Below are 14,763 nucleotides of genomic sequence, written 5' to 3'. Positions count from 1 at the left end.
AGGGTCACTCCCTGCAGATACCTAGTTTTGTTCCAAACTTTTTGAATAAGGTTATAGGTCGGGTACTGTTTGTTCGGTTTCCCAAAGGCTAGCGAATCCAGGGCAATCGACACCGACTCCTTCTTAACTGTATGTAGCATCACCAGTTCAGAAGAGCCTCCTCCCTCTCCCTCCCCGGCCATCCCTGCACGTACCGAGCCTATCAACTGCTGTAGCTGCGCAGCAATATAGTACAACCAAGGATTGGGGAGGGTGAGCCCTCCCTCATCCTTCGGGCGCTGGAGATGTTCTAGTTTAATTCTGGGTGTGCGGTTCTTCCATGTAAGCGAGCGAAACAGGGAATTAACAATTCTAAACACCTTTAAGGTCACTACCGTCGGGGCATTATGAAGCACATAAAGTAGCTGGAGCATGAGGATCATTTTGATCAAATTCACTCTGCCTGCTATCGACAGGCAGAGCGAGTTCCACATCTAAATCCGGTCACAAAATTTTTGTAGCAGCGGGGACACATTCAGTCTTCCATAATCACAGATCTTGGGCGTCACCTGGATACCCAAATATTTGAATGAGGCAGTCAAGGGCACCGTGGAAGAGGTCGGGGGAACCCCCCCCTCATCAATAAGCATCAGTGAGGATTTTGTCCAATTTATCTGGAGCCCTGAGAATCTACCAAACTCCCCTATCGTGGCCTGGTCCCCAAGTAAGATCATAGTGTCATCTGCGTAAAGCATTATTTTCTCCTGTCTGTCCCCATACTTGGATCCTACTATCTCCGGGCTAGCTCTAATTTTAATTGCAAGGGGTTCTATCGCTAAAGCGAAAAGCAGGGGGCGACAAAGGGCACCCCTGTCGCGTGCCCCTCCCTAGAGAGAAAGTGTGCGACACCGCCCCAGACGTCCGAATGGCAGCCTGTGGGTTGTAGTATAGCAGGCGAACCCAGGAAACATAGTGTTCCCCAAAACCAAACCTCCCAAGAACTTCCCATAGGTACTCCCACTCAACGCTATCAAAGGCCTTCATAGTGTCCAGTGAAAGCAAGACCCTCTGTCCCATGTTATCTGCCGGGGATTGCATATTGAGATATAGCCTCCGCAAATTGACAGCCGTCAACTTATTAGGCATTAAGCCAGCTTGGTCAGGGTGGACTAAACTTGTAATGACCCCATTTAGCCTAATCGCTAGCATTTTGGCCAGTAGCTTAATATCACTCTGCAGCAGCGATATCGGCCTGTAGGAGCCTGGGTCTAAAGGGTCCTTGCCGGGTTTTAATATTAGCACAATATTAGCCATGGCCATGGAAGCAGGCAATACCTGTTGCTCCCTGGCCGCATTAAACAGAACTTCCGCATACTGCTTGTACACCTCCATGGGTATCCCGTCCACCCCTGGAGCCTTACAGTTGGGGAACGCAGCCAATGCTGTCTGCAGTTCTTCCAAGGTAAAGGGGGCATCCAAGGCCTCCCGCTGGCCAGTCCTGAGACGGGGAAAGTCAATGTCGTGTAAGTAGGCCAAGAGTTCCATCCGGGTGAACTGTTCCGTCGGGAGATACAGAGTCTCATAAAATCTAGCTAGTTCTGCCAAAATCAAATCAGGAGAGTTCACTATCTTGCCCTCTATCGTTTTGATTGCCCCGTTGTTGAGAGTTAGCTATCCTGGCAGGCATACATCCCGTACTTTCACCCTCAAAGAAAGCCAATCTGGAAAAGAAGAGCTTCTTTTCTGCCGTGGAGGACAGCAGCCGCTCATAAGCTGAGTGAGCCGACTGCCATGCCTCCCTGGCAGACTCCTCTAGGGCCGTTACCTGTTTTTCAAGGTCCTCTCTGAGCCCAGAAGAGTTTTTCTTCACCTTGTTAATTTCAAAGATAAGCAAACCCCTCATATATGCCTTAAAGGCATCCCACTGCGCTGCTGGGGATTCAGCAAAGTCCCCGCTATCAAAGTCCTGCATGCTCCGCTCCGCCTCCTCGTGTGTCACAAATAGTTTTAGCCAAAAGGCATTAAACTTCCACAGGGCCCTCGGAAGGGTAGAGAGTGGGGAAACAATCAAAGTAATCAATAGGTGCGAGTGACCCGAAACACTACGGGGCTTATATACCACATCCGAGACGGATGGGAGCATAGCAGGGTTACCCACCGCCAGGTCGATTCTGGACAACGTTCCGTGAGATTTGGAGAAGCAAGAGAACTGTTTGTCCAAAGGGTACCTGAGCCTCCATACATCTACCCAACCCACTTCATTGAGCAGTCTCCGCAATGGAGACTCCCTCGATGTGGCAGAGACCCCAGAGTTGGGGTGTCTGTCCATGGAGGGACCCAACCGGCAATTAAAGTCACCCACTATCATTAGCGGAAGGTCTGGCCTGCCCTCCAAATAGGTCAGCAACAGCCGGAGCACAGCCACCGTTAACGGTGGGGGTATATATATACAGTACATCCTTCCCACCCACCAATGCAAAAATATGAACCGACCCTCAGCATCTATACACACATCTAGTTCCTGAAAGTCAACAGAGGCATGGATCATTACACTCACCCCTGGAGTACGAGGTGTGAGTGGAATGGTAGGCCTTACCCACCCAAGCATATTTAAGACAACATTGCGTTTCAGTGGTTAAATGCGTTTCCTGCATACATAAAATCATGGGATGATATTTCTTTAGACGGGTAGATACCATCATGCGTTTTAGTGGGGAGCCTAAACCCCTCACATTCCAAGAAACTATAGGTAATTCAGCCATTGGGAGAAAGCAAGCATAATCTTAATATCAGAGACATTAAAAGCAAGGTCTGACCCCATCTAAGGGATGACAGACCAAGGCAGACGTCAAGAATCCTGGACGTAACCAGAAATACACAGTCATAGTTCCACAGTGCAGTAGCAAGCAAATATAGCTCTCGATGTAGATGTAGGAAGAGCAAAAAAACAAAGGCCCAGGCCGTCAACAGAACAAACCCATGCTTGTGGCCTTTAGTCCAAAAACAGTACGGTAAACTGAAAAAAAAATAAGTCCAGGCCGCCAACAGAGCAGACCACATAGCTCCAACAGGGAGCAGAACCAAGTAAGGCACATTTGTTCTACGATTCGCGTAGAGAGATCGCATTTTCCTTGCAACTTTACAAGATAGCTCAAAGTTCACACCCAAGTATAATGTCTCCCAGCAGAACATAGCAAAAATAAAGATAAAAAGATGTGAATAAAAGAGGAAAATCTGCAACCGGGGGGGGGGGGGGGGGGGCCACATGCTGAACTTTTCATAGAAGAGCGTGCAGGCAATGCACTAGAAATAAAGTATATTGACCTGTATCGGCAACCTTGAGATCAGTCTCCTTCCTCTTCTCTTTCATGGTGACGTAGGGCCTGCTCATTGCGATCCAGCCATAATGCAGCATCTTGAGCTGATTCAAAAAAGTGGTCCTGCCGATTGGCAGTAACCCTCAGCTTGGCGGGGTATAACATAGCATAAGGTAGTTGTAGTGCGCGCAAACGCCTCTTCACATCCGAGAACTTGGCCCGACGACGCTACACCTCCGCAGAGATATCCGGGTAGGACACCCGGACTCCATTCACCTGGACGTTGGCCTTCTCCCTGGCATGTCTCAGCACCGCCTCCCTATCCCTATAGTGTAGTAACCAGGCCAAAATGGGCCTAGGGGGGGCGCTAGGCTGTGGTGGGCTGCCTGGTGTGCCATGCACCCTTTCAACCGTAAAGAATGGGGAAAAGGCCTCCTTTCCGAAAACTTCCTTCAGCCATCCTTCAACAAAGGTGGTGGGGTCCCGGCCCTCCGTCTTCTCCGGCAACCCCACTATGCGCACGTTGTTCCGTCGTAAAAGGTTTTCGATGTCATCAGCTCTGTTATTAGTGTCCCTGGCTAGCTGATGGGCTGCATGGGCCTCGCGAGCAACTGGGGGCGCAGGTGCAGAGAGCCGGCGAGTGAACCGGGAGGGTGACCAGGTTGGTAGCCAGCGGGAGAGCCGTTTAAAGCCGTCTGATCGCTGCTGGGAGAGGATCAGTAGACTGTGCTGCGGAGGAGCTGTGAGACACACGTCTTCTCACATGCCGGTCTTGTCCAGCCCCCCGCCGGTTCTCATTCTTACTGACCATAAGAATCTCGCATTCTTGTCTGAGGCTAAACGTCGCTCTCCCTGAAGGGCACGATGGGCTCTTTTCTTGTCAAGTTTTAATTACATTGTCTCATTCTTACCCGGTACTAAGAATGTAAGGGCTGACGCTTTGTCACGACAATTCTTCCTCCACTTCCAAGATGGAGTCGGTTTCGGTTCCTGTGATTCCTCCTGATCGTATCCTGGCTACGGTTCGCGCCAGTCTCACTTCTCCTTTGGGTGACAAAATTCTTGCTGCTCAGCTCCTCCTGAGAAACCTTGTGACCGCTGCTTTGTCCCAGAGAGTCGCCGTACTGTCATGCTCCAGACTTTCCATTCTCCCAAGGCTGTTGGCCACCCTGGGAAGAATCAACACTTTTGGGCCTGTTTCCACCAATTCTGGTGGCCTAGTCTTATGTGCTGATTTAACCGCCTTCGTATCTACCCGTTCCATGTGTGCTTACAGTAAGACTCCACAACGCCTTCCAGTGGGTCTCCTACAACCCATAGCCAATGGAGAAAGGCCCTGGACCCACCTGTCTATGGATTTCATTGTGGAGTTACCCAACTCCCAGGGCAACAGTTATTCTTATGGTGGTTGACCGGTTCTCGGAAATGTTTCATTGTATTCCACTTAAGAAGTTGCCCACTTCTAAAAAACTGGCTTCCATTTTTGCTTGAGAGATCTTTCGCTTACATGGGCTACCCAAGGTGATTGCCTCGGACAGGGGTAGTCAGTTTGTGTTCCGGTTCTAGCGAGCCTTTTGTGCAGAGTTGGGAATTCAACTTGCTTTCTCCTCTGTGTATCGCCGGCAGTCTAATGGGGCCGCAGAATGAGCCAATTAGTCCTTGGAGCAATTCCTACGTTGCTATATTTCTGACCATCATAACTGGTCAGACCTCTTACTGAGGGTGAAGTTTTCTCACAATAGTGCCTTGAATTCTGCTTTCCAATTGTCCCCATTTTATGGCAAACTATGGTTTCCAACCCTCCATGTTGCCAGACTCATTTGTTCCACAGAGTATTCCTGCATTGGAGGAGAATCTCTGTGTTCTTCATTCCACTTGGGCACAAGTCCAGGAGGCTTTGCGACATGCGAATGATAGGTACAGACTCCATGCTGACCGCAGACTCCTGCCTGCGCCTTCCTACCAGGTTGGGGACAGGGTCTGGCTGTCATCTCACAACCTCTGACTTTATGTTCCCTCTCTGAAGTTGGCACCTCAGTTTATTGGGCCTTTTCCGTATTCTTCGCAGGATTAACCCAGTGGCTTACGAGGTGATGTCATGGCTGCTGTGCTCAGCCCTTCCCTCTCTAAACCGGCTGCTCAGCTGTCGGCTAATTGCCAGCTCCTATCTCTCCACAGTGACTCACCTGTTGATGATTTCCTGCTCGTCAGTCCTGCCTACTCAAGCCATCCAGCCCAGATGATCTCTGCCTTTGCCTTGCTGATCCCTGGATTCCTGACTTTCTGGCTTATCTGACTATCCATTCCGGTTACTGGACTTTGGCTATGATTTAACTGTACTTTTGTCTCGGTCTAATTCATGGTTTCTGACAGTAGGCGAAGGCCATGATTTCAGAAGATGTAATCAATCCACTTGTTGGTAATATTTTTTCCAGATTAAATGAGCAGGATCACCGCATGGATCAGTTTGCCATGGCGTTACAAACGCTCCTGAGTCGCGCGGCTCATCTCCCACTGTGGCTGCTCCGGTACAACTTGTGTTGCAGGCCCTCCCTGCAGCTCCAGTCTCTGTGCAGGCACCTGCCTCGACTGTTACCTCTATAAGAGGTATGTCTGGTTCCACTCCACTTCCCCATCAATTTGGGTGGTAAAAATATGAATGCAATATACTCACTAGGGGAGATCCTCTGGGGGACTCTAGGACGGAAAAGGACCTTCGGGTCCTAGTAGATGACAGGCTCAGCAATGACATGCAATGCCAAGCTGCTGCAAGCAAAGCAAACAGAATATTGGCATGCATTAAAAGGGATTAACTCCAGAGATAAAACAATTCTCCCAATCTACAAGACTCTGGTCCGGTCGCACCTGGAGTATGTTGTCCATTCCTGGGCACTAGTCCTCAGGAAGGATGTGCTGGAATTGGAGAGAGTGCAGAGAATGGCAACAAAACTAATAAAGTGACTGGAGGACTTTAGTTCTGAGGAAAAGTTACGAGCACTGAACTTTCTCTCTGAAGAAAACGCTTGAGGGGATATGTTTTCAATGTACAAATACCTTACTGGTGACCCCACAATAGGGATAAAGCTTTTCAGCAAAAGGGAATTTAATAAGACAGGCGTCCATTCACTAAAATTAGAAGAAAAGCGGTATAACCATAACCACTTGCCGACCGCACTATAGCCGAATGATGGCTACAGTTTGGCTCAATAACTCTGGGAGGGCGTATATTGACATCCTCCCAGAATCGCACGTACATGGGAGAATGCGTGAACGCTGGGTGCAGAGGACGCGGCGCATCATGGTAAATGGCCGCTGATAGCGGCTGTTTACCATGTGATCGACCCCACAATAGAGATAAAGCTTTTCAGCAAAAGGGAATTTAAATGGGTTGTAAAGGTAATTTTTTTCCCCTAAATAGCTTGCTTTACCTTAGTGCAGTCCTCCTTCACTTGCCTCATCCTTTGATTTTGCTTTTAAATGTCCTTATTTCTTCTGAGAAAATGCAAGTTAGGCTTACCGGTAACTTGTTTTCCAATAGGCTTTCAGTACAGCACCTGAGAGATATCATAGCTCCTCCTCCACAGGAAACACCTCCAATCAAAACTTTAAAGGGAGGCCTCCCCTTTCCACTCTCCAGTTGTTTGTAGAGACCTCCAGCCCCAGCTGCAACACATAAGTGACAGTTATTACATAGTATTACAGCTATATCTTTATATAAGAAAAAAACCAAGGGTGGGTTATTGCTGTCCTGAAAGCCTATTGGAAAACAAGTTACCGGTAAGCCTAACTTGCATTTTCCCAAAACGGCTTTCAGGACAGCACCTGAGAGGACAGTCGAGACTTACCCCCTTAGGGCGGGACCACAGCCTGTAAGGCCCCCGTACACACGAGAGGATCTATCCACTGGAATTGATCTGCGGATCAGTTCCAGCGGATAGATCCGCTGGTGTGTACAACCCAGCGGATCTGTTTCCGCGGATTTTTATCCCCTGGGATGGATTTCAAGCGGATAAAAATTTGAAGACATGCTTTCAAATCTATCCGCTTGAATCCATCCCAACGGATTGATCCGCTGGTCTGTACAGACTCACCGGATCAATCCGTCCGAATGGATCCCCCGCATGCGTCGTAATGATTCGACGCATGCGTGGAATTCCTTATATGACCGCGTCGCGCACGACGGCGCGACACGTCATCGCGATGGGATTTCGGCGCAGATTTCGATCCTATGGTGAGTACACTCCATCGGATCCAAATCCGCGGAAATCCTCGAGAGGATTTATCCGCGGAAACGGTCCGTTGGACCGTATCCGCGGATAAATCCTCTCGTGTGTACTAGGCCTTAGACTTTTCTCCCGAACGCCTGATCATCTGCCGTCATTAAATCTAGTCTATAATGACGAACAAAGGTAGACAAGTTTGACCAGGTAGCTGCTTTGCAGATCTGTTCGGGGGTGGCACCAGCTCTTTCTGCCCAACTTACCGCTGCTGCTCTAGTAGAGTGAGCTCTTAGTTTCTCCGGACATTCTTGACCTGAGACTGAATATGCATTTGAGATGGCCATCCTGAGCCATCTGGCAATGGTTCCTTTTGAGGCTTGCTTTTTTATCACCAGAAAATAAAATAAACAAAGCATCTGAACGTCTATAAACTTTTGTAGTTTCCAAGTAACACAAAACAGCTCTCTTAACATCCAGGGTATGGAATTCTTCTTCCTTTTTTCCTTTTGGATTAGAGCAAAATGTAGGAAGTACTATTTCCTGAGACCGATTCTTGATCGAAGCAACCTTCGGTAAAAAATTTGGGTCTGGTTTCAACACAATTCTGTCCGGAAAAATTAAACAAAAAGGTTCTCTGACGGACAAGGCTTGCAGCTCGCTGATCCTTCGAGCTGTAGTAACAGCCACTAAAAAAACTGTTTTTAGAGTCAATAATTTTAGGGAGGCTAGACTCAAAGGTTCAAAAGGCTCCCTGGTCATGGCCTGTAAGACCACTGGCAAATCCCATGACGGACAATCCTTTACCACTACCGGTCTAGATCTAGCAAGGGCCTTAAAGAACCTCATCACTAAGGGGTCTGCAGAAACTGTTCTTTCCAGAAATACCCCAAGCGCGGCTACCTGGACCTTAAGTAAACTTGCGGCGGTGTAACGTAAATGGGATACGTTACGCCGCCGCAGTGTAACGTATTTGTATGTGAATCTGGCCCTATACCTGCAAAAGGAGCCAGCCTGAAGTGATCTATAAGGACTTAATTTTCTGACTAAAGTTCCAATTTAGGTTTATAACCCAAGGTCTCAGCCTGTGTCCTGTACTGTACTCCGGCATGTGGAATTTACAGGAAAGGCCAAATTCTTACTTTTGGATAGAAGAAGGGAAGGGAAGAATTCGACTGCTGTCAAGATTTGATTGCTGTTTGTGTCCCCACTGGGGGAATTAATGGTCACCAAAACAGAACACTAGGGTGACATCCCAACATTCTGAGTTGTCACCAGAGCAATAAATGAGAGCAAAATCATCCTATAGGAAAGCCAGTTTGGTAAACAAGATAATTCTGTTCATTTTGGAGAGATTTTTCTTTAATTTTATGTGTCTTGAGACAAGGAAATTAAGCTAAACAGCAAAAGTAACTATATGGGCTTGATCATTCCCTATGGTCCGATTTTTGAAAACTATTCTTTATCTGCTTAGTGTACTCCTTCTAGAATCCATTATTTCACTGGATATGTGACGCGCAGTACAAACTGTTAGTGCTATATAAATCATGTATAATCTGCTTCTAAAATTGCAGATACCAATTTAGTGTCTTAATGTGTCATTAACTGTGTTTCTGGCATGTTTTATAAATGCAGCTGGACCCAAGAAGAGCTCCTCTCAGGACAGTACCTGCACCTGCAATAAAGATCAATATCCTTGCAGACTTCACACGTCCCCTTGTTCTAACCAGGAGGATCAGCAATCTCTTGGCCTGCACAATGAATCAATCAGCGTTGACCCACACCAGTCAGAACTGCCTTCATTACCTGATGCAAAAAAGCAAGACCACCCTTTGGAAGAATTAAACATGGCTGAGTTACCTCTTCATAGCTTTTTGTCAAGGCAACCATTTTTTTGCACTGGTTCTTATTCTTCCTAAACATTTATTTCTTACCTTCTACTTTAAAGTTGCCTTGGATTTATTTTTTCTAGCCGCTTTCACCATTCCTTCTGTCGTTATCGGCTGTTGGGTTATAGATGCTTAATTGTATCAACTCAGGAAGACATAACCAACAATACCAGAAAATCTGGAGGCTTTATAATTTGAAGTATTCATTAAACTGTGCTAAAAATGGCTTGGTTTAAGCAACTTGTAATGCAACTTGTAATACTGTTTAATTTATTTATAACGTTTCTTTACACACATTTAACACTGCTAGCATACAAACATCTTTTAGATTGCACATAAAATTTGATCTGCTTTAACTGGTCAAACTCACTGGGTGAATCATATTGCCACTAAGTAGTGTTATGCAGCATGGGCTGTCATAATCTTATACTATTAAAGTCAGTAGCAGTAATTTTTGGCTGAATTTGGCATAAACATATCCACAATTGCCTGCACTGTCATGAAAATGTATTAAACACATCTTCATAGCTAAAGTACAACTATAGCCTTGAGGAAAGGGCTATGTTGCAAATCGGGTGTGTTTGGAAGGTAGGCACTGCTTTTTATTTTTTATAATTAAGTTTAAAGTGTTTTGGAAGGGTGATTTATTAAGGCATGCCTCTCTATCAGGTAAGCTCCGTTTCCATACTGTTTTTAGCTTTGCTCCTTTTGTTGTAATGAGGATAGGTTGTGGAAGAGTTTGGTGTCACTTGCAATGATCCTCCGAGGTCACATTGATTTCAACAGCTAATCTGCTAGAACACCACTATGCTAATGTGACAGTATGGTGTGTTAATCGTTAATTAATCGTTTGTTTGACATGCCTCCTTTGATATTATTTTTAAACAACATTGTACATTTTGGAGTTGAATTTTATTTGGTTTTGTAAAACTAACATCAATAAAGAAAAACACGAGCCATGTCTTGGAATTGTTAAAATCTTGTTCAGTAGAAGTATACAGTCAGGATTATATTACATTTAATGCCTTTGAGAAGAGTTGATTAAAGTTTAATTTATAATAATTCCTTTAGTTTTAGATAAGAGTCAGATTCACTTTAAGGGCCCGTTCACATTAAACAGACAGCTACCGCACAGGAAAACCGCAGTGTGGCTTCTCTTTGATCTTGAATATAAGGTCATAAGATGGTTTAATTGATCTATCGACTATTGGTGGGAGAATTTGGTCCCAGGGGGTCACCAAATTGTTGCCAAACACTATTTGGTATTTGAGGATCGGAAACTGTGTTCGAAAACGTTTGTACAAGATATCCATATCCTTTGAAGTACCTAACCAATTTATTTGCCGTATTCCCTATTGTAATTGTGCATTTGTACTGTTATACCCTTTTTTCTTGGAAAAGAAGTATTGGAAAAGAAAACCGCAGTGGGGTTCCTGTGTGACCACTGACAATTCCGGCTGCAGTGAGCTGAAGCACATCACACAGCTTTCTTTTTCTTACATAGAAACTTTATTTGAAGTGCACAAAAGTGGCTCTTCATTCATGTCGCTGTAAAGTGGTGCGGTACATTACTGTACACCGACATGTGATTCTGTCCAATGTGCTGCGATAAAATGAAGCATGTCTGCATTTTTTTTACAGTTCACTGCAGCATAGCTCCAGGCTGTGTTTTAGTGTGAATAGGACACACTGGACATGATCGCATGTACAGCATACACACAGCAGTGCACAAATACAGTGCAAAAAATACACTTATCTAGTTCAACCAATAAAAGCGGTCATCTTACAGTTCTGCCGGGAGGGGTTAATACAAGCCACTGGACATCTCAGGCATTCATTAAATGCCGACTATGCCAGCCCTGTATTGGGTGAAGCTTAGATGGCAAAGCCTCCCTGTTGGCTTTACAAGTGGACAGCTTTTGCAATGGGGCCCTTTTTTTTTTTTTTTTGGGGGGTGGACCTCCGCTTGAAATGGGTTTAATTTGGCGGCAGTACCGCAGCATGCATACAGCTCTGAGCTGCTGCATGTCCTCTTTTAGGTGAGCGGTCGGGAGGCAGTAAAACCACAGGCTGACTACCCTAAGCTATTTTTTTCCTGAAATACCAATATTTACCACTTCTCCCTCCTAAGCTATTTATATTATTTTGAACATGCAATCTCTATATCAGGCTGAAACTAATGGGAAAGCTAAAACTACATTTTTCTTCCTATATTTTCTGTTTAGGATAATAATACGTGTTTTTATCAATTGAAAAAATAAGGTGTTTTGCTGCCATCTAATGGCAGAATATAATATATACTCACTGGCCACTTTATTAGGTACACATTGCTCGTACCGGGTTGGATCCCTTTTGCCTTCAGAACTGACTTAATTCTTCATCGTATAGATTCAACAAGATGTTGAAAACATTCCTCAGACATTTTGGTCCATATTGACATGATAGAATCAGGCAGTTGCTGCAGATTTGTCTGCTGCACAACCATGATGTGAATCTCCCATTCTACCACATCCCAAAGGTGCTCTATTGGATCGACATCTGGTGACTGGAGGCTATTGGAGTACAGTGAACTCATTGTCATGTTCAAGAAACCATTTTGAGATTTGAGCTTTGTGACATGGTGCATTATCCTGCTGGAAGTACAATACTCAGGTAGGCCGTGGTGTTTAACCACTTGACAACTGGGCACTTAAACCCACTTAATAACCAGACCAATTTTCAGCTTTCGGTGCTCTCACATTTTGAATGACAATAACTCAGCCATACAACACTGTAACCAAATGAAATTTTTGTCCTTTTTTCCCACAAATAGAGCTTTCTTTTGGTGGTATTTGATCACCTCTGCGTTTTTTATTTTTTTCGCTATAAATGAAAAAAAAAGGAAAATTTTGTAAAAAAAACAAGTTTTCTTCATTTCTATTATAAAATTTTGCAAAAAAAAATATTTTTTTTTCATAAATTTGGCCTAAAATGTATACTGCTACATATCTTTGGTAACAACAACAAAAAAAAATTGGATATTATTTAGTCTGGGTGAAAGTTATAGGGTCTACAAGCTATGGTGCCAATATCTGAAAATGTATCATTTTGATCACACCTGAAGTACTGACGGCCTATCTCATTTCTTGAGACCCTAACATGCCAGAAAAGTACAAATACCCCCTAAATGACCCCTTTTTGGAAAGAAGACATTCCAAGGTATTTAGAATGAGGCATGGTGAGTTTTTTGAAGTTGTCATTTTTTCCCACAATTCTTTGCAAAAATCAAGATTTTTTTTATTTTTATTTTTTTTCACAAAATGTTCATATTCGCAGGTTATTTCTCACACACAGCATATGCATACCACAAATTACACCCCAAAACACATTCTGCTATTCCTTCCGAGTATGGTGATACCACATGTGTGCGACTTTTACACAGCGTTACCACATACAGAGGCCCAACATGCAGGGAGCACCATCAGGCGTTCTGGAACACCCAGACCATTTCTGACATTCCTCTCCTACATGTAAAAATCACCATTTATTTGCTAGAAAATTACATAGAACACCAAAACATATATGCTTTTTTAGCAAAGACCCTAGAGAATACAATGGCGGTCGTTGCAACTTTTTATCGCGCATTGTATTTGCACAGCATTTTTTCGAATGTTTTTTTTTGGGAAATAAAACAGTTTTGTGCTTTTAAAAAAAAAAAACATTAAAGTTAGCCCAATGTTTTTGCTTAATATGAAAGATGAAGTTACGCTGAGTCAATAGATACCCAACATGTCACCCTTCAAAATTGCACACGCTTGTGGAATGGCGCCAAACGTCGCTACTTAAAAATCCCCATAGGTGACGCTTTAAATATTTTTACTGGTTACATCTTTTTAGTTGGAGAAGAGGTCTAGGGCCAAAATTATTGCTCTCGCTCTAACGTTCGTAGCGATACCTCACATGTGTAGTTTGAACACCGTTTTCATATGTGGGCGGGACTTGTGTGCGGTCGCTTCTGTATACGAGCACATGGGAACAGGGGCGCTTTAATTTTTTATTTATTTTTTTATTGTTCATTTTACTTTATTTATTAATTTATTTTAGTTTGACACGTTTTTCCCCAAAAATAAATGTTTTGATCACTTTTATTCCTATTACAAGGAATGTAAACATCCCTTGTAATAGGAATATAGCATGACAGGTCCTCTTTACAGTGAGATATGGGGTCAATAAGATCCCACATCTCACCTCCTAGGCTGGGAAGCCTGAAAAAAAAACAAAAAAAAAAAACGATCCTGGCTTCGATCATAGCGGTGAGTCGGAAGCACCAGAGGGAGGGGGGACGTCCCCTTTCGCCTCCCGTAAGAACGATCAAGAGGTGGAACAGCCGCCATGATCATTCTTATGGTGTAGGGAATCGCTGGCTGAAAAAGATGATATCTGAATGATGCCTGTAGCTGCAGGCATCATTCAGATATTCCTGCACAAAGTCAAGGACGTTATATGATGTCCGGCGGGCGGGAGTATTTTCCGGGTATTGCAGAGTATTGGTGCGTGGGTATTGCAGAGTATTGGTGCGTGGGTATTGCAGAGTATTGGCGCGGGGGTATTGCAGAGTATTGGCGCGGGGGTATTGCAGAGTATTGGCGCGGGGGTATTGCACAGTATTGGGGCGGGGGTTGCAGGGATGGCTGAGCAGGGATGGATGGATCTGTGACTGCAATAGTCACAGATTCATCCACAGCGCTGCTGACACCCGTGCTCCCCCTCTCACACTGTACCGATCGGTACAGAGAGAGGAGGGAGGAACCGGCGTCATCAAATGACGCCGGTTTGTTTACATGTGATCGCTCCGTCATTGGACGGAGTGATCACGTGGTAAACGGCCGCTATCAGCGGCAATTTACCGCGATCCGTGATGCGCCGAGTCCTCTGGACCCGGCGGTTACGGACATTCCCGTGTGCGCGCCCCAGGGCACGCGCGGGAGCGCAACTCCGGGAGGACGTTACATAACGTCCACCCCGAGTTAAGGAACCACCATGCAGCCGTTATTTTACGGCTAGCGGTGGTTAAATTATGCTCAGTTGGTACTAAGGGGCCCAAAGTGTACCAGGAAAATATCCCCCACATCATTACACCATGACCTGAACTGTTGATACAAGGCAGGTTGGATCCATGTTTTCATGTTGTTCCTAAATGCATTGAGTTGCTGCCATGTGATTGGCTGATTAGCAATTTGTGTTACCAAGCAATTGAACAGGTGTACCTAATAAAGTGTCCGGTGAGTGTATCTTCCAGTCTTATCGTAATATGGTGAAAATACTTTATATTTAGTGAGCACATATTTTGATTTATACTTGTAGCAATTTCCTTAAAAGAAA

General features: G+C 44.9%; 1 protein-coding gene across 4 annotated transcripts in view; it reads left to right on the top strand.

Moving 5' to 3' along the window:
- Positions 1-10,363, top strand: part of MIER2 (MIER family member 2) — an 85,338-nt gene extending 74,975 nt beyond the window's left edge. For all 4 annotated transcript variants that reach the window (XM_040321922.1, XM_040321914.1, XM_040321939.1 and 1 more), the window contains one exon: positions 9,149-10,363. In XM_040321922.1, the coding sequence (XP_040177856.1) occupies positions 9,149-9,432 (284 nt within the window). In that variant the 3' untranslated portion in view covers positions 9,433-10,363. The remainder of the gene's footprint in view (positions 1-9,148) is intronic.
- The last annotated feature ends 4,400 nt before the right edge of the window (positions 10,364-14,763 follow it).

The sequence above is a fragment of the Rana temporaria genome, chromosome 1, assembly GCF_905171775.1.
Source record: "Rana temporaria chromosome 1, aRanTem1.1, whole genome shotgun sequence".
Classification (NCBI taxonomy): Eukaryota; Metazoa; Chordata; class Amphibia; order Anura; family Ranidae; genus Rana; species Rana temporaria.
Note: the sequence above shows the minus strand (reverse complement) of the source record. Positions and strands in the feature narration are given on the sequence as shown.